This window comes from Aythya marila, assembly GCF_965140915.1.
Source record: "Aythya marila genome assembly, chromosome: 2".
NCBI lineage: Eukaryota > Metazoa > Chordata > Aves > Anseriformes > Anatidae > Aythya > Aythya marila.
Window position 1 is genome coordinate 49292862 of NC_139043.1, and position 18483 is coordinate 49311344.

The 18483-nt window shown below is 40.6% G+C and overlaps 1 protein-coding gene across 1 annotated transcript in view; it reads left to right on the forward strand.

Annotated features, from left to right (window-relative positions):
- KIAA0319 overlaps positions 1-18483 on the forward strand; it is a 52524-nt gene that overhangs the window by 25858 nt on the left and 8183 nt on the right. The window contains exons 7-18 of the mRNA XM_082755105.1: positions 62-149; positions 686-778; positions 1591-1723; positions 5182-5410; positions 6901-7024; positions 9615-9747; positions 10612-10760; positions 12016-12167; positions 13327-13465; positions 14705-14864; positions 16186-16328; positions 17610-17732. Of these exons, the coding sequence (XP_082611231.1) occupies positions 62-149; positions 686-778; positions 1591-1723; positions 5182-5410; positions 6901-7024; positions 9615-9747; positions 10612-10760; positions 12016-12167; positions 13327-13465; positions 14705-14864; positions 16186-16328; positions 17610-17732 (1666 nt within the window). The remainder of the gene's footprint in view (positions 1-61; positions 150-685; positions 779-1590; positions 1724-5181; positions 5411-6900; positions 7025-9614; positions 9748-10611; positions 10761-12015; positions 12168-13326; positions 13466-14704; positions 14865-16185; positions 16329-17609; positions 17733-18483) is intronic.

Below are 18483 nucleotides of genomic sequence, written 5' to 3' on the forward strand. Positions count from 1 at the left end.
GTATGCAGACTGCATCTATATATTTCACCATGTAACTGGATTTGTTCTGTGTATGTCTCAGTTATCGGTGGGACTTTATGCCTTCAAAGTGACGGTTTCTGGTGAAAATGCCTTTGGAGAAGGTTTTGTAAATGTCACTGTCAAACCAGGTAAATCAGTTGGCTAAAATAATTTCTTCAACTCTAGTAGTATTATCTGTCTTCGTAGTAGTCTGTCAGTTATTGTCTGCCAAAGACATCTAGTAGTACAATCATGCAGAGGTGTAATTCATGTCTTGCTGTCTTTAAATCATTGTAAGTAAGTGCAGCTGAGGATCCTGCTTACTGCAGTTAAGTGCTCTCTAGCCTGTGCCCTCCTGAGGCAAGACCTGAGAAGGCATCATGACACCTTCTGTGGTCCCTTTCTCCACTAAAACTAGAATCAGCAAGTAGGCATTGAACAGGCTGTAGCTGTAAGTTACAGTGCACAGGTCTGTCTAAATCATACCAGATGGAAGTGGCTGCAGCAGAAGACTGTTGCCTAAGTGCACTGCTCTTCAGTAACCTTCTCAGTCCCTTGTCCAAAAAGGACTGCAGATGCTGCACAGCTGTCAATCCTAGACTTGGATCACTGGGGACTGTTGATTTGTTGTTACCAGATTATCTTTGCCTGGGTCTTCACAATGCTTTCCCTGTCTTTCTTACAGCAATCAGGGTTAATCAGCCACCTGTTGCTGTTGCTTCACCCAAAGTACAAGAAGTTTCTTTGCCTACAACTTCCACCTTCATTGATGGCAGTCGTATGTACTAGACCAACCTGTATTTTCAATATACAGTTAGAACACTACTGTTTATCAGTAACAAATGAAATTCCTTTGCAGTATACTCACAGAAGTTCCCTGAATCATGATTCATGTTGAGAATTTGAGTCCAGTTATGAATGATTTTTAAAAAGATAATTAGATAAAATGTTTGTATGGTATGAGGCTGAGTAATATTGGTTCTGGAATGACCTGTACTTTGAAGTTTTTTCTTTCTGCTGTTCTGCCTAGCTACAGAAAATGTGATTTGATTGTGTTTAAATAAATAAAATCAAGCAGTATGTGTCAAGACTATAAAAATCCAGCCTTCAACTTGGGCAGTGTGTTAGAAGCTGCTACATCCAAACAGCATATGATCTTAGAGTATTTTCCTGTCCTTCCTGGAATCCCCATTATGGGCCTCTGTGCCAGTCTGGGTTCATTGCAGACACCTGTCATGTAAGATACAATGAGATGTCTGTGAGCTTGTTTTGAAGTTAAGCGAAGGTTTACATTTTTGTATTTACCAAGAAAAAACAAATGGGAATATGTAGTCATTCTACTTTCATGTGCAGTGAATCTGACTGAGATTAACTTTATCTGTGCATGAAGAATATATATTTTTTTATGGTAGAGCAAACAAAATGTAACTCATAATGTGTCATTCAGTAGCTGTGGTACACAAACTCTGTTTGAATATGCTTGTAAAGATTATTATAGAACACTGGTTAGGGATAAGTTCATGAGAGACTTTAGTATTCATACAAGCTATTGTTACAATATACTGATACGATTTTCTTTAATTCATGTAGAAAGTATAGATGATATGAAGATAGTGAGTTATCACTGGGAGGAAATTAAAGGCCCTTTGCGAGAGCAGAAGGCATCTGCTGACACACCTGTCTTGCACTTGTCTAAGCTTGTTCCTGGAAACTACACTTTCAGGTATGCCTGCGTGGATACTTCCTTTTCAGGTTATAAGTCTTTCCTTGATGTCAGCTAGATGAACTGAAGAAACCCCCCATGATTCAGGTGGAAACAGTTACAGACCTGCTGCTCCACCTGTACTCTCACAAGTCCATTGAGCCAGATAGGATCCACCCAAGGATGTTGAGGGAGTTGGTGGATGTGATTGCTGGGCCGCTTTCCACCATCTATCAGCGGTCTTGGTTTTCTGGAGAGATCCTGGATGACTGGAGACTTACTAATGTGACGCCCATTTATAAGAAGAGTCGTAAGGAGGACCTGGGGAACTTCAGGCCTGTCAGCCTGACCTTGGTGCCAGGAAAGCCGATGGAACAGGTCATCTTGAATGCAATCACACTATACCAGTGGGGGGATCAGGGCCAGTCAGCATGGGTTCATGAAAGGCAAGTCCTGCCTGACTAACCTAATCTACTTCTATGACTGGGTGACCCTCCTGGTGGATGAGGGAAAGGCTGATGCAGTCTGCCTAGACTTCAGCAAGGCTTTTGACACGGTCTCCCACAGTATTCTCCTGGAGAAGCTGGCAGTCCATGGCTCAGACAGGTACAGTCTTTGCTGGGTTAAAAACTGCCTGGACGGCTGGGCCCAGAGAGTGGTGATGAAAGGAGTGAAATCCAGCCGGTCATGAGTGGTGTTCCCCAGGGGTCGGTGTGGGGGCCCATCCTCTTTAATATCTTTATTGATGATTTGGATGAGGGAATTGAGTGCACCCTCAGTAAGTTTACAGATGACACCAAACTGGGGGGAAGCGTCGCTCTGCTGGAGGGTAGGAAGGCCCTGCAGAGAGACCTGGACAGGTTGGGTTGATGGGCAGGGGCCAATGGGATGAGATTCAACATGGCTAAGTGCTGGGTCCTGCACTTTGGCCACAACAACCCCATGCAGTGCTACAGGCTTGGGGGAGAGTGGCTGGAAAGCTGCGCAGAGGAAAGGGATCTGGGGGTGTTGGTCAGTGCTCACCTGGACATGAGCCAGCAGTGTGCCCAGGTGGCCAGGAAGGCCAGCGGCATCCTGGCTTGTATCAGAAACAGTGTGGCCAGCAGGACCAAGGAGGTGATCATTCCCTTGAACTCTGCTCTGGTGAGGCCGCACCTCAAGTACTGTGTTCAGGGTTGGGCCTCCCAGTACAAGAAAGGACATTGAGGCCCTGGAACGTGTCCAGAGAAGGTCTATGAAGCTGGTGAAGGGCCTGGAGCACAAGTCCTGTGAGGAGCAGTTGAGGGAACTGGGGTTGTTTAGTCTGGAGAAGAGGAGGCTCAGGGGAGACCTTATTGCTCTCTACAACTGCCTGAAAGGAAGGTGTGGGCAGCTGGGGTTCAGCCTCTTCTCGCAGATAACCAGTGACAGGACTAGAGGGAATGGCCTCAAGTTGTGCCAGGGGAGGTTCAGGTTGGAAACAGGAGAGATTTGTCAGAAAGAGCAGTCAGGCATTGGAACAGGTTGCCAAGGGAGGTGGTGGAGTCACCGTCCATGGGAGTGTTCAAGGAAAGGTTGGACCTGGAGCTCCAGGAAATGGTTTAGTGGGCAACATTGGCAGTAGGGGGATGGTTGGACTGGATAATCATGGAGGTCTTCTCCAATCTTAATGATTAAATGTTTGTTTGGTTTTAAGCTCATGTCTACCTCCTTAAGGAGCTTCATTTTTTTTCTGTATGCTCTTCACCTTCATTTTTCACAGTAGAGAGAGATAGGGACCAGTTTCATTAAGAAGTGCTTGCTGTGATTTTTTGATACTGGTGTGATGATGTTTTGCAGCACAAAGTGACACCTCGTTTTGCATAGGAAATGAAATAAAATGAAATAACCTCCCACTTCCTGCAACAGTAAGTGGGAGAGAACATCTTTTATTTCTTTTCAGCTTAGAACTTGGCAAATGTCCTGACATGAGACTGCAGTCAGGATGTGAAAGTCATCCCCTGAGTGGTGGTGGCAGACAGAACAGTACTGGGAGACTGATCTTTGCAAGGCGACGTGGTGTGCTGATTTTATAAGAGTAATTCTGTTCTTTCTAAAAGCCATTGCTTTGCTGTTATTTTCTTCCAATTAATCCTTGCAAAATCCACTGGATTTTGTCCAGACAACAGAAGCAATGTTTGCAGTTCTGTGTGCTTTAATTAAAATCAGGGTTCATTTTCTGGACTTCTTAATTTAAAGCCTCATCCTGTACCTATGTGCTTTCCACTGATCCAGCCTTGGCTGCCAGTAGGTAACAGCCTGCAAGTGGATACATCAGATATCAGTGTAGCATCAGAAGAATGTGGAAGCCTGCTGATGACTGGTGTACATGTATGTGAAACATGCTGTTTTGCATAGGCATCACGAAAAATTGCTTCAGCTTCCATTCTCTGTTCTTTACTGGAGTTGTGCCATGCTGTACAGTGGCAGAAGTGAGAGTAAGATTACTTTTCCTCTATTGAAAAGGACAGAGTTCACTTACAAGCAGTGCTGTTAAGTGTATTCTGCACACAAGGGAACTAAGAAATCACTTCCTATATTCATGTGCCTTTAGGAGAGGATGAGGTACTTGAACAGGCTACTTACTCTACTGTTCAAGCTCACAGGAAATTAGTTGGAAAACAAAATCCAGGACTCCTGACACACATGGCCGTGCATCCACTGCAAAAGTATGCATTCCCTAATGAGAGGACGAAGGAGCACTAGTTTTGTTCTCACTTGTGGAAGGCTACAGGAGTGATTCTCTTCCATATGTTCAGCTGTATACAGTAGTTGCAACAGTGGTTCATTAGAGATGTAGTTGGTTACCACACTGTGGAGGTCAGTCTGTCATCGCTTTCAAGTCTCTCACTTTTAGGTAATTTGCCACTGTGTTTCTGAAAGGCAATAGTGATTGTTTAAACCCTGTGCTACATTTAGTTTTGTCACTTGATGTCTCCTTCCAAAATCAGAGCTGATGATAAAGTCCATTAATATTAGTAGCAGCATGTTACAAAGAAATAAGAAGTTACAAGCTGTTTTTGTGCTATGACAAGCAGACTTTCTGAACGCTTAGAATTGTTCTGGGTGTAGTTATTAACAGGGGCTGTTGGAGTGTAGCCAGTGAATGAAATCCTGTTTTTTATTGACCAAAACTTTGAAGGTTTTGTAGCAAAAGCTATTTGAAATGATGGAGTTGCTGCTGATTGCAGGGAACAGTTTTTATCTGGGATCCAGAATAGCTAGGCCTTTTTTTCTTTTTTTTTAGGTTGCAAGATGTGGTTGAAAATCAGACTTCTGAGTTTCTTTCCAGCCTTAGTTCAAGTCTTTCTGAAGCAGAAGTTCACATAATCTAGATCAGCGACTCTGGTTTATGTATCGATTTTGCTCTCTTCACATACCAGAAAAATGTGAATCTTTGACCTTACAGCTTAGCAGCAGTCTGGTCTAACAATTTCCAATATTGTTTTTTCCTATTGTAGGCTCACAGTGATTGATTCAGATGGAGCAGCCAACTCCACAATTGCATCTCTGACTGTCAACAAACCAGTGGATTACCCACCTATTGCTAATGCAGGACCTAATCAGGCAGTCACCTTGCCCCAGAACTTCATCACACTGAATGGAAACCAGAGCAGTGATGACCATGAAATTGTCAGCTATGAGTGGTCACTCAGTCCCAAAAGCAAAGGCAAGGTGGTAGCAATGCAGGTATGTCTCTCTCTCCTTATGTAGTATTAGAATGCTCTTTTATCTTTGCCTTTATATGAAGAAACACACACAAAAGTAACTATTCAGGAGTACTAAAATACCCAGAGTGCTGCTGTTCCTCTCTGATGTATTCAGCTTTTTCAGATATTACTTCTAATTCCTTCTCATCATCGCTTTTTTTTTTTTCTTTCATGCTTTATTGTCATTTCTCCTTCTTGCTATTGTTTGTTTCCTGGGAGTATGAGAATTTCAATTTGCTCTGACCATGGACCCTATTACCTGCTCCACAGGTTTGCATCTTCTGAGAGGCTAGACGTGCCACAAACTGTTTTTGAGAGAAGGTAGTGGTAATCAGCATCTTCTTTAAACAGTTTCTCTTCCTGGAGAAAGTAGCACTTGAGAAAGAACTCTGTTTTTTGAATGAAAGATCACAAGACTTCTGTCAGCTTTCTAACAATTCACACTGTTTGGTGTTTTTTATGCTCACTAAAACATGAGATTCCTATGAAGGCAAAATGATTTTATGCTCTTTTATGGTGGCATATTTAGTTTTTCTTTTATTGTATTTTTTAAATCTGAGAATTGAAGTCAGTAACAGTTTTCACTTAGATGACGTCAGTTGCTCTTCCCTTTTCCACCAATGCTGTAACCCTGCTGTAGAAGGCCACCAGATTTGTCAGGCACGATTTGCCCTTAGAGAAGCCATGTTCACTGTCACCAATCACCTTCTTATTTTCCATGCTCCTTAGCAGAGTTTCCAGGTGGATCTGCTCCATATCCTTTAGTTCACACGAGACTTCCCTGGAAAAGACGATAATTGCAATCGATGAAGAAGGAAATTGTGATTTGTTGTTTCTCATGAGATATGCTTTAAATGCTGTTAGCAAAAGAACATATAGCTGGGCCTAGCCTTATCGTGAACTTACATATGTGACAAATAATTACTGCCATAAGTGTATACTGAGGACCGAGTTGTCTTGTTTGATATGTGTTTTTTCTCCAAGCCTTCCTGGCTAGGGTCAAGTCAAGTATGCTTTTGAGTTTAATTACTTGTTTTTGTGTTTAACTGTCTTTCATAAATAAATATTATGTTAATCGATGTCATGATTTTTTAAAAATAATTTTATAGTATCTTTCATTGGTGTTTAATTTGCTAATTGAGAAAGTTAGTTTCCCATGTGTTCATTACAATTACTGTTGTCCAGAAATAATGCAGCGATTATAGTAACATAAAAAATTAAAGTTTACTGTCTCTATATAGGTCTCTGGGTTGGTAGACAGCTGCAATATTGGGTATATGACATCTGTGCATCAAATTTTAAGTCTACTCTTTGTCTACAAGGTGCTTCCACTGCTTGCTCAAGCAATGAATTATTATTATTGTGAATTAAAACAAATTTTGTTTTTCCTCCATGTTTGCTCTCTAAGATGTTTTGAGCTTTTCTGTATGCATCTCTCTCCCTCCCCCCTCCCCCCTCCCCGCTGTGTAGGGAGTGCGGACTCCGTACCTCCAGTTATCTGCAATGCAGGAAGGAGATTATACTTTCCAGCTGACTGTCACAGACTCAGCAAGGCAGCGCTCCACAGCTGAGGTCACTCTGATAGTACAGCCTGGTAAGTTGACTGCAGGCACGTCTGGGTCCCTCGGGGTGGCCCAGCCTGATGCTTTAGCACCAGCCTCAAATACCTCATCTCCCTGCATTGCACCACTCAGGTGGCAGTCTGAACAGCCGGTATCCCTGCATCAAGGACTCTTCCACCTCCATTTTCTATCAAAGCAAACAATAGAACAGAACTGCAGAAAGTCCGGATGGTGATCCTGAAGGCTCCCACCAGCCTGATTATGTAAGGCACCCTGCACAGAGATGTTTGAGTGTACTTCTAACAACTAAAATGTAGCTCTCAGTTTAATATCCTGCAAAATCTGTTTTGCAAAGGTGTTCAATATATTAATCAATGTTTTATTCAATTTTCTTACTGTTTTGTAGTTCTTGAAGAACCCTTGTGTGATATGAATTCTCCCTAGAATTCTGTTGCATGTACTAAGGGGGGGAAAGTCAAGCGAGTAGTTTTCAAAAACTGCTTCTTTCACTTGGTTGTTTAGATTTGGAAGCTGAATGATGAACAGGTCCAAATGGACCAGGCCTCATCTGATATTTTTTTTACTATTACTGTTTTTTTAAATGGGGGTGTGGGTGGGGGAGAGAGTTAGTTATGTTTGCCTGTTGTAGATTTTTACATCCAAAGTGGCCTTTTCTGCCTATCTGAAGGTTTCATATTCTACTATAGAGCAATGTGGTGTCTCCCCATTGTTGCTTATTCTACAGCTTTTTGTAGATGGCCCCTTCTGGGGAAACTTTATAATGGGCATTTAATGGAGAAATCAGGAAGATAAATCTCAAGTACATCATATGGTGGTGCCTTTTAGATTGGTAATAGTGTGGAAATGGGAAGGAGCTATTGCTGAAGGCAGGTCTAAGGGAAAGTAAATATTCAGGAAAATGGTAGTGTTCGTGGTTCACCATGCCACAACAGCAAAGGTTGAAAACAGCTTAATAGGTTATGTTTCTGTACTAAATATTCAAAGGCTTGAAACTGATGTTAGGCTAGTGGCATTGCGCTGACATTGAGCAGCAGGAAACCTGTGTCAGTTCTTTTAAGGTAAAGAACCATATTCACGTGGGTAGTTTGAAGGGGTCTCAGTGGTGAAACTAGATCAATACCACACTGCTCTTGTCATAGAACATTCTGATACGATGTACTGAGTGGACTGTAAAGTTCATGGAGTGTGACTGTGAAAAAGGGAGAACTTGCTGTGGAATTTGGCTTGTTACAGAGCTCATTTCTCCCACCTAGCACTTTTTGCCGGTTTGAGCATATTAGATGTGTGACTTACAAGTGTATCTATGGGAAGGTGATGGAACACCTAACCCTGGAAGCCATTTGCAAGCACATGAAGGATAAGAAAATCATCAGGAGAAGTCAGTGTGGATTCACCAAGGGGAAGTTATACGTGACCAGCCTGATGAACTTCTGTGATGAGATGACCACCCTATTAGATAAGAGGAGAGTAGGCAGTGAGGTAGGTTGAAAACTGGCTGAATGGCTGAGCCCAGAGGGTAGTGATCACTGGTGCAAAGCCTAGATGGAGGCCTGTAATGATCAGAGTACCACATGGGTCAGTATTAGGTCCTGTCATGTTCAAGAACTTCACAAATGATCTGGACAATGAGGTAGAGTGCACCCTCAGTAAATTTGTGGATGAATTAAAAAAAAAAAAGGGGTGTCTCAGCAGAGGGTCATGTAGCCATCCAGAGGGAACTAGACAGCTGGAGAGGTGGGCTGACAAATTTCATGAAATTCAACAAGGAGAAGTGTGGAGTCCTGTACCTTGGGGAGGAATGACCCCAGGCACCATTATGTTCTGGGCATCACCCAGCTGAAAAGCAACTTCGCAGAAAATGGCTTGGGGCTCCTGGTGGACACCAAATTGAACGTGAATCAGCAGTGTGCCCTTGCCACAAAGAAGGCTAATGGCATTCTTGGCTACATGAGTAGATACAGCCAGTATCACCAACAGGTAATTAATTACCTTCTAGTCAGTGTTGGTGAGGCTGCCAGTAGAGTACTATGTCCAGGTCTGGGCTCCACAAGAGAGATATGGAACTACTGGAGAGAGTACAATGAATGGCCACAAAGGTGATGAAGGGAGTGGAGCATCTCTCCTGTAAGGAAAGGCTGAGAGACCTGGGACTGTTCAGCCTGGAGAAGAGGAGGTTCAGGGATATCTTACCAATGTCTATAAATACCTGAAAGAAGAGTGCCCAGTGACAGGACAAGAGGCAGTGGGCAGAACCTGGAACACAGGAGGTGTCATCTAAACATCAAGAAGCACTTTACTGTACGGGTTGGTGACGAAGCACTGGCACAGGTTGCGCAGATAGGTTGTAGAAACTCCCTCCTTGGTATCTTTGGAAGCTGTCTGGACATGGTCCTGGGCAACCTGCTCTAGGTGTCCTTCCCTGAGCAGGTTGGTTGGACCAGATGACCTCCAGAGGTCCCTTCCAACCTCAGCCATTTCGTGATTTACACCTTTGAGCATATATACAAGGCTTGTGATCTAATATTCTGTGTAAAATCTTTCCTCTGATTGACAGTCCCTGATGGTGCAGCAAATGTGATGCACTAAATATTATTTTTACAGAAAATAACAGTCCTCCAATAGCAGTGGCTGGCCCTGACAAGGAGTTGACCTTCCCAGTAGAAAGTACAACACTGGATGGAAGCAGAAGCCAAGATGACCAAGGCATTGTCTTCTATCACTGGGAAAATATCAGGTATCTAGAGAGAGATGACTATCTCTGGTTTAAAAATAAAATAGAAAGTGAAAGTGCTTGAGTTCCAGAGCCTCTTAAGCAGTTGTGTTGGGTGACGCAGTATTTGAGAACTGCTTTGAGGCTTTTCCTTCTCAGGTGGTAATTGGGTGAGAAACAATAATTTATGTTCAAATTGGCCTGCCTATGTTTTTCTCTGTGTCATCTTGAATTACAAAGTTATTTTATGAAAAAGTTACATAAACTCAATAAATCTCTCAATAAAGTGAGTAACAGGCTTGGGTACTTTCCTGTAATGGTACTTTGGTACTTCGCTATAATGTACTCTTTTTTTTTTTTTCTACTGTCAAGTGCTTTCTCAGTCACTTCTATTTGTTAAATAACAAAGTAAAATCACAATCTATTTAGCCTGAGCTTTCATTAGTAGATGACTAAAACACTCTTGAATAATGATTGAAAATACTTTATAGAAGTTTGTAGTAAGGATCAAGCTAATTGATCCTATTAGCCGCTGTTCTGTCCGTGGTACAGAAAGAGGTTTGGTGGCACCCTGGCCTTGTTGTAAGTGGCTGTTAGACCAACAGCATTTGCATGCTTTTATGGAATAGTTCAGCAAGGAGGCTGGACTCTTGGGCTCCATTTTGTGCTCTTCTAATTACAGGGTATGTGTTGGTGGAATGTTTTCAAAGTTTGCAGAAGACTGAATTATAAATTTTGATCTAAATTCATTGTTGTAATTCTCTTATCGATGCTTGTAGAAGTGGTAGAACCCCAGTATCCATAATGGTAAATGGTATGAGTGATGCTGCTGAGAGAAAAAATTGTCTGGCTTTGCAGGATTATTTTTCATGAGATGTTTTGTTTCAGTGGGCCAAGCTTTGTACAAATGGAAAACGGTGACAAAGCAGTAGCAACTGTGACTGGTCTACGGGTTGGCACCTATCGCTTCAGGCTGACAGTAAAAGACCAGCAGGGTTTAAGCAGTGCATCTGTGCTGTCTGTTACTGTGAAGGAAGGTAAGCCTAGTTGCTGCTGCTTAGGATGTGGTAGGCGATTTGCCAGTTAATTCAATCACTGACAAAGTAACAGAAATTGGAACAGATAATGCATTTGTTGTCATGTTTCAAGAGTATTTAAGAAGAGTTGCCATCATTTTGTAATAAAGGGGTAATGAGATTAACTGGTAAAACGGATTCACTTCCTGCATTTTTTTTCCAAGTTAAATACATGCAGAATTAGGTGTAATAAAAATACTCCAAAATATTTTTGACCATAATGCCTCTAGTTCCATAAGAGGATATGTTTTAATTCTACTCTTAAAGTTAAGCTTTGATCAGAAAAGCAATTTTACTCACTTTTAAATCTCATCCAAGAAATGAGGTTTCATAATATGCCAATTTCTACTTTAAAACTTAACATTAAAAGACCTGTATTTATTTTGATTTTGCTAAACAGTTATGTTTTAACCTGGCTGATTAGGAAGAGGCAAGGAGATTGCCTCTGTCACAGAGAACTGTGCTGTTCTGAAGCACAGAGCCAGTGCACTGGACATCTGCCTAAAGTGGAATGATTTATATTCAACCTAATATTCAGACCAGTGAGGTATTCCGTTCAGTGTCACAGTTTCCTGGAACTCTGTTTTATCAGTAATGTTCTACAAAAAAAGTCCAGTGATGTCTGGCTTCTGGAAATAAAATGGTTTCGTGTTTCTCTGGTGTTTTTGGCCGTACTTTCAATGCATGCTCTAACTTCATTGCTTACAATGAACAAAAAGCATTTGGGAACTGTATTTACTAGTAGAGACACTTTGCTTTAATATAGGCGTTGTGAAAATGTAAGGGCTTTACGCAAGCCTCTATTAAGAAATAAGTGATGGTTTCTGAAGGAGAAAAGAGCCCAGCATGGTGATGTCATGCTAGGCTGTGCTTCTAAGCAGATAGAAAAAAAAATTGTTTGACTGAGATAATCTGATGTTATTGTGAGACTGTAAATAGAGTATCCCACAATGCTTTTTGTAAAAGATCTTTTTGGATGGTGTTTCTTGTTGCTATTCTACTTGTGGTGCAGCTCTGCTTTTGTTAGATTATAATAATCTCAGAGCCAAATTCTGTACACTCACTCATCATTTCCCCATCCATTTGGCACAAGATTCTCTTGCTACTGCGTCTAATCATCAGGTAGAGAATTGCAGTGTGGGTGTATTGGCAATTGCATGTCGCATCTCACATGATTTGAAAGCAAATCCTTTTCCCCCACTATTTTTATGGCTAGAAAACAACAGTCCACCCCGGGCACATGCTGGTGGGAAGCATGTGCTGGTGCTTCCCAATAACTCTATTACATTGGATGGCTCAAGATCTTCCGATGACCAGGGGATTGTGTCATATTTGTGGATTCGGGATGGTCAAAGCCCAGCAGCTGGGGTAAGTTTCTTGAAGGCTTTAACTGGAGTCAAATTTTGAATTATGCATGTAGCTTCACTGCAGCAGGGCAAGCAGATAACGACTCATGAGCTGCAATGAGAGGGATGGTATCTATTTCTGGTTTGTCTTCCCAGCTCTCTCTAATGCTTTGGTTCAAGAAGCCTGGTGGTGTTTACAAGTACAGCTGTTGAATATCTTAGTTAAGAGGACTGCAGCAGTCTAGATTTGGTTGGGAAAGACTTGAGACAGAAAAATAAAGTCATGACCCTTCGCTACTAATCAGTGATAGTAACAAGCTAATGTGTTTGAAAGAAAATAATCTGAAATCCAGGTATTCCAAAACAGGAAGGCTCTGAGAGAATGAGAAGTGTCAATATACACGAAGGAATTTTGTCTAGTACCAGATGAGGTGAGATAGCCAGTTTGTTATAATAAAAATGGTGTTTAGTGCTGGATGAGTAGATATCTTGCCTAGCAGATTACAGGGAATAGCCCCGACATTAGGGCAGTGGAGTCTTCTCTGGCTGTTGCCAGACAGCTGAATTACTCCTGATAAACCGAAGTTCACATCAGCTACTAAAACTGTGATAAGTTCTTCATTTGCCTATGCCAACAAAGCGTTTTAGGCAGCTCTTCGCAGCCAGAAAGGCAGTGGCAAATTGACAAGAACTGGGAGAGGAGAAACAGCAAAACGATAACAAAATTTAGAGAAGCAATTTGCATAAAGATATGAGGAGAACTGAAGAGGTTTAACTTAGAGCTGGCAGAGATGATCGTTGGAAATACATGAACACCAAGGAGAGGAAATGATTTAGGATTTAGTATGTAAGAAAGCAGAACAAAGGATTTAGAAATACTAATGTAACTGTCAGATCTTCAGGCAGATGAGTACTTGAGGATGTCAGCTGTTATATCTGAGTTGTGTGGGTTTTTTTGTTTGTTTGTTTTTAAGAAAAAACATTCTTACTTTGTGCAGATATCCTCATTTAACTCCCACTTCCAAACTTGTATTATTGTGCTATAAGCTGGGGGCACATCACATTTGTCCAAAAGCCAAAGCAAGAATCTACACTGTTATATTAGATATCTGAGTTGCTAGTCACACCTGCAATTTTCTCTGAGGGTTATAATCATTCTTGTATTTTTATTTTTTTTTCAGGATGTGATCCGTGGCTCAGACCATGAGGCAGTACTGCAGCTAACCAATCTGGTGGAAGGAACCTATACTTTTCACTTGAAAGTGACAGATGCCAAAGGAGATTCAGATATTGACTCTGCTACTGTTGAAGTGCGGCCTGGTATGACAATTAAAAGGTCATCGATACGTTGTGAATACCTCATCTTTGTTCTCCTTTTCACTTATTTCCGTGTTGACAAGATTCTCTCAGGTTAAAACACAAAGTCTGTCTATCTTCCTACCTCTCAATCAACCTGTGTGTAGAGAACAAGGCAAATCAAGATTGTTCTCTCCAACCAATTGCATCATCGCTGTACTGGAGATATGAAAATCATACTTCTTGGTTAATGTTTTCACTTGGTTACTCTGTTGCTTTTCATTTCTTGCCTTTCATTTTTTTTCTATTAATTAGGTCGTCAGTTAAGAAGATGAGAGCTGAGCACAAAGTTTAGGTGCAAATGCTGCAATAACATGTTTGATTGTTGAAAGTGTACTTGCATTATTTTTTTCCTTCTTTCATTTTGAAGGACAAAAACCCCAAAGACTTTATTTTCTTTTTTTAAATTGGCTTTTCACGGTCTGATATTGCTCATATGTAGTCTTGTTTTCAATTGTAGTCTAGACGGCTATGTGATAGAAGTATAGGTTGAGGTCTCAGGATATTAGCATGAAGTCATGGGTCTGTCACAGAGTTCTTATTTGACTGGTTCCTGAGCAATGATTTTATTTATTCCTCACTTTGTTGTTGAATGTAGACACGATAGTTGGCTCAGAATTCTCATTGCATATCTGTGAAGCTTGTTTAGTTTGCAGAGCACTCTAGAAGTGCAAGTATTATTTAACAACTCTCCATTTTTTTGAAGGGAAATATATTTGGTATTTCTGAAGCTGACCATCCTCATGTAGACTCACACAGTTTTGCATATTACCATGTGAGTTCATCTTTGAGTACTTTTTCTGGTTGGTAGCCAGCCGTAGATCACTAGTAGGGAACTTAGGAATTAGACTTACGTAGTGTAAGATGGCAGCATTTTAGATGGCAGCATTTAGGGAAACAAATTGTTATTCTGTGCAAAAATATGGTAATGCTGAACTGAAGTACGCACTGAAGTGCCTTTTTCCAACTAGTATAAGATGAGCTGCTATCTTAGGACCTACCAGATTTATTTCAGAAGCAATGTGAAGATGTAGGCTATCTTAGTAGTTTATTAAGAACACAAAAAAGGTGGATTGTAAGAGATGTTGGTCTTAAGTAGGAAAATACAGTATTAATAAATGTTTTTGGTACTGAGTGTTGTCTTCAGTTGATAATGAAATATTTGCCAACCTCTGATAGCATATCATCATCATCTCCTGTTAGATCCCAAAAGGAGTGGTCTGGTGGAGCTGATTCTGCAAGTTGGAGTGGGACAGCTGAGTGAACAGCAGAAGGACACCCTGGTGAGACAGCTGGCTGTATTATTGAATGTCTTGGATTCAGATATCAAAGTTCAGAAGATACAAGCCTACTCAGATATAAGGTACAAAGATGCCCTGCTGTGCCAGGAAGATTTGTGATTTTCATTGAGTGTCTCACAGCTCATATTTAGTTACAAAATAATGTGGAAAAAATTACCAGAAATGCTGTACCTCTCAGCGGTATATATTTTAAGAAGTTACTTTCTTCTGTGGTAGAAAATTGATGAAGTGAGCTCTCCAAAGGCTTAGGTCTCAAATGTTTTATTTAAAAAAACAAACAAATAAACAAACAAAAAACTTCCATACAGGTGATCAGGTTTTTTTTATTCCCTTAATTTTTTTTTCATTCCTTCAAAGAAAGCACATGGAGAAAATTCAGTGTCTCTGTTCCATATTGTACTATTATTTTTCCTGAATGCTGGCTGGAGTAAGATAGACCATAGAGAAGCAAGTACTGTATTTCAAAATAAGTTTTCAGCTGTATCTGCTCAAATTTGTTTTATTGTCCTTTTGTTCTATTTCCTCTCTAAGGTTTTGATACTCTAAATACTTTATATACTTTTTTCCAGGTAACTGATAACAAAAATCCTTTTTCGTAGAGAAAACATCAGACTTTGTAGTATGTTGTATGCTACATGTAGTATCTTACTCAGAGCAGATACCTGCTCTACTTAGGTTAGAGGGGTGGAGATGGCTGTATGTAGCCAGAACAACTTCACGGCATGATTGATTAAAAACCTGTTGACATGAGTTATCTTACTTTAAATTACTTATTGCTAACTGCTTGGTGATTTTCAACCTATTTTGTTATCTATTCACTTCTCTGGGAACCTTATAAAATTAAAAGGAAGGGGGGAAAAAATAAATATAGCATGTCTAGCTATAATACTTGAATCACATCTTCCAACTACTGATTTTCAGCTTCAGATGTTCCCTGAAGCACATGACATGGGATGAGATCAACACCACCCAATAAAAAAAAACTGCCACAAGTTTCTCTTGATCCTATGTTTTTCCTCTTCTTAAATTCAGTTTTCTGAAGTTACTCTCACTGCTTCAGAGTGCTTTGTGGCAGGTCTTAGACAAGAGGAGGGAAAGCAAACATTACATACGTACTTCTCTTAAAGTGAGAGTCAGGAAGACCAAGGAAGGAATTAATTTCTTGTTGTTCTCAACATTCTTCTGTAAAACCAAGGAGCCAGAGAACTATTGGTGCTTCTGGGTCAGAATGAAGTACAGTAGTCATGACATGTGGATAGACATAGAGTTGCCACATCTGTATCAGTGGTGATACAGAAACAAGCAAAACAAAGGCTGTAAATTAAATGACTGACAAAAGTAATCTTTGACCTATAGTCCTAACCTATGCTGTTCTCTCTGCAGCACTGCAGTTGTATTCTATGTCCAGAACGGGCATCCTTCCAAGGTGTTCAAGGCATCAGATGTCTCTCGAACTCTGCATGTGCAGCTTTTGAAAGAGAAGGCTGACTTTCTGCTTTTTAAAGTCTTGCGGGTTGACACGGCTGGTATGTTTGCCATCTGGTGTCTGGTGCTTGGATTTTTGTTTCTGAAAGATGACATTGAAGACAATATTTAAAATGCATGCTCATTTGTGACAGACTGGTGCCAGTACTTGTGTTCTGTTAAAATACGTGCTTTTGCATGCTGTTAGTCTTATCTGTTCTGCATCAGGAAGTCCTGGGGAATGAGGAGAAAGGTACCCCAGTCATACCATCTTTTGTTGGAAGATAGGCAAACTTAATGTAGCCATAATATAGAATGTTCAATGTCTGGTTCGTTCAAGGCTTTTAGTGTTCAGTGATGGACTTGTAATGTAATTTGTTTTTATCTGTGTATAGCAGGCAAAATGGTCAGGTCATCATTGTGGTTTAACCTTGTCTTCTAGTGAGGTTATATTTGCATCACAGACAGGCCTCTGAGGTTTCTCATAATGAACTTTTTCTTTTCTCCTAAATGAATTTTGAACTTCAAGATCTAGCCTTATATTAAACTACTGTAGTAATGTGAACCCTTTATGATCCTCAGATATTACAGATATGACTACCTGTTAGATTTAAAATCTGGAGACTGTGATCCAAATGAAAATAGTGAATAAACTCTAGCACTTAAATAGTCATAAATTCTGTAATAAATTCTGGCTTTGTTCACCTGTTGAAAAGGATTTGTTTTATTCTAAATGTACTTGGATTATCAAAATGTGTAGGTATCACTTGAAAATGGTCCTTAATGTTTTCCTGACATGGCAAATCTGCTACTGTAAGTTTAAGGGGGGGGTAACTTTTTTTTAATTTTATTCTAACATGCATTGATCTAACAACAGGTATTACTGTAAGCAAATAATACATAAATGTTCAGGCCTCAGTTGCTGGAGTTGAGTTTTGAAATACTGAAATATGCTATAGTTTATCAGTGTGATGCTTTCCTTACAGTACCTGTGAATACTAATACTCTAGTTCTCAGGTACTTCAGAAGTTCTTAAAAATGAGTCATAAAGAAAGGAGGAGGTCTGAACTCTGTAACTTCAACTCATCTTTACTTCTGTTTGGAATAAGCTGATGTTGACTTGGATATAATTTCAGTATTGTATGTGTAAGATATTCTCATCTTTTCACAGCCTGCTGAACTGTGTAGCTGTTTAATATGTAACATCAAAGACAAGAGTTTTTAAAAAGTATGTCAGAATGTTATGAACTAGGTGCTTTACCACCAATCTAGTCCTCACAGTAAGAGAACTCATGGCAAGTTGACCATTTATGCAACTGATCTATGTTTGGCATTATTCATAGCGTGTCTTTTAAAATGCTCTGGACATGGACACTGTGACCCTATAACAAAGCGCTGCATTTGCTACCAGCTGTGGATGGAAAACTTGATTCATCGTTACCTAAATGATGGCGAGAGTAATTGTGGTGAGTTTGCATGTTGTGGGATGTATTCCAAGAATCATTTGTCTTTTTGTGAGACTGTTGAGTATTTGCCATCAGAATGGGGTACTTACATAGGAGGTAGATGCTGCGGAAGGGTTAGAACAGTCTCTTTATTGTTCAGCCTACAGCCTACCAACCAAAATGATAGAATCATATAATTGTTTAGGTTGAAAAAGACCTCTAAGATTGTCAGGTTCAACCATTAAGCTAGCACTACCAAGTCTTCCACTAAACTATGTCCCTAAGCACCACATCTACACATCTTTTGAGTACTTCCAGAGATGGTGACATCAAAACAAGCTGCCCACTTTCCTGGGCAGTTTGTTTCGATGCTTCACAACCATTTAATCCAACCTAAGCTTCCCCTGGCACAACTTGAGTCCATTTCCTCTTGTCCTATTGCTTCTTGCTTGAGAGAAGAGCCTCTCACTGCATCTTCCTTTGAGGTAGTTGAAGTGATTAATTCTCCCCTGACCCTCCTTTTCTCTAGGCTAAATAACCCCAGTTCCCTCAGCAATTCCTCATAAAGCTTGTTCTCTAGACCTTTCTCCAGTTTTGTTGCCCTTTTTGGACACTCAGATCAACACTCATACACACCTTAGTGTTGTCTGCAAACTTGGAGTGCACTCGATCCCTTCTTCTAGGTCATTGATAAGGATGGTAAAGAGAACCAGCCCCCATACTGAGCCATGGGGGACACCATCTGTGACCAGTTGCCAACTGGATTTAACTT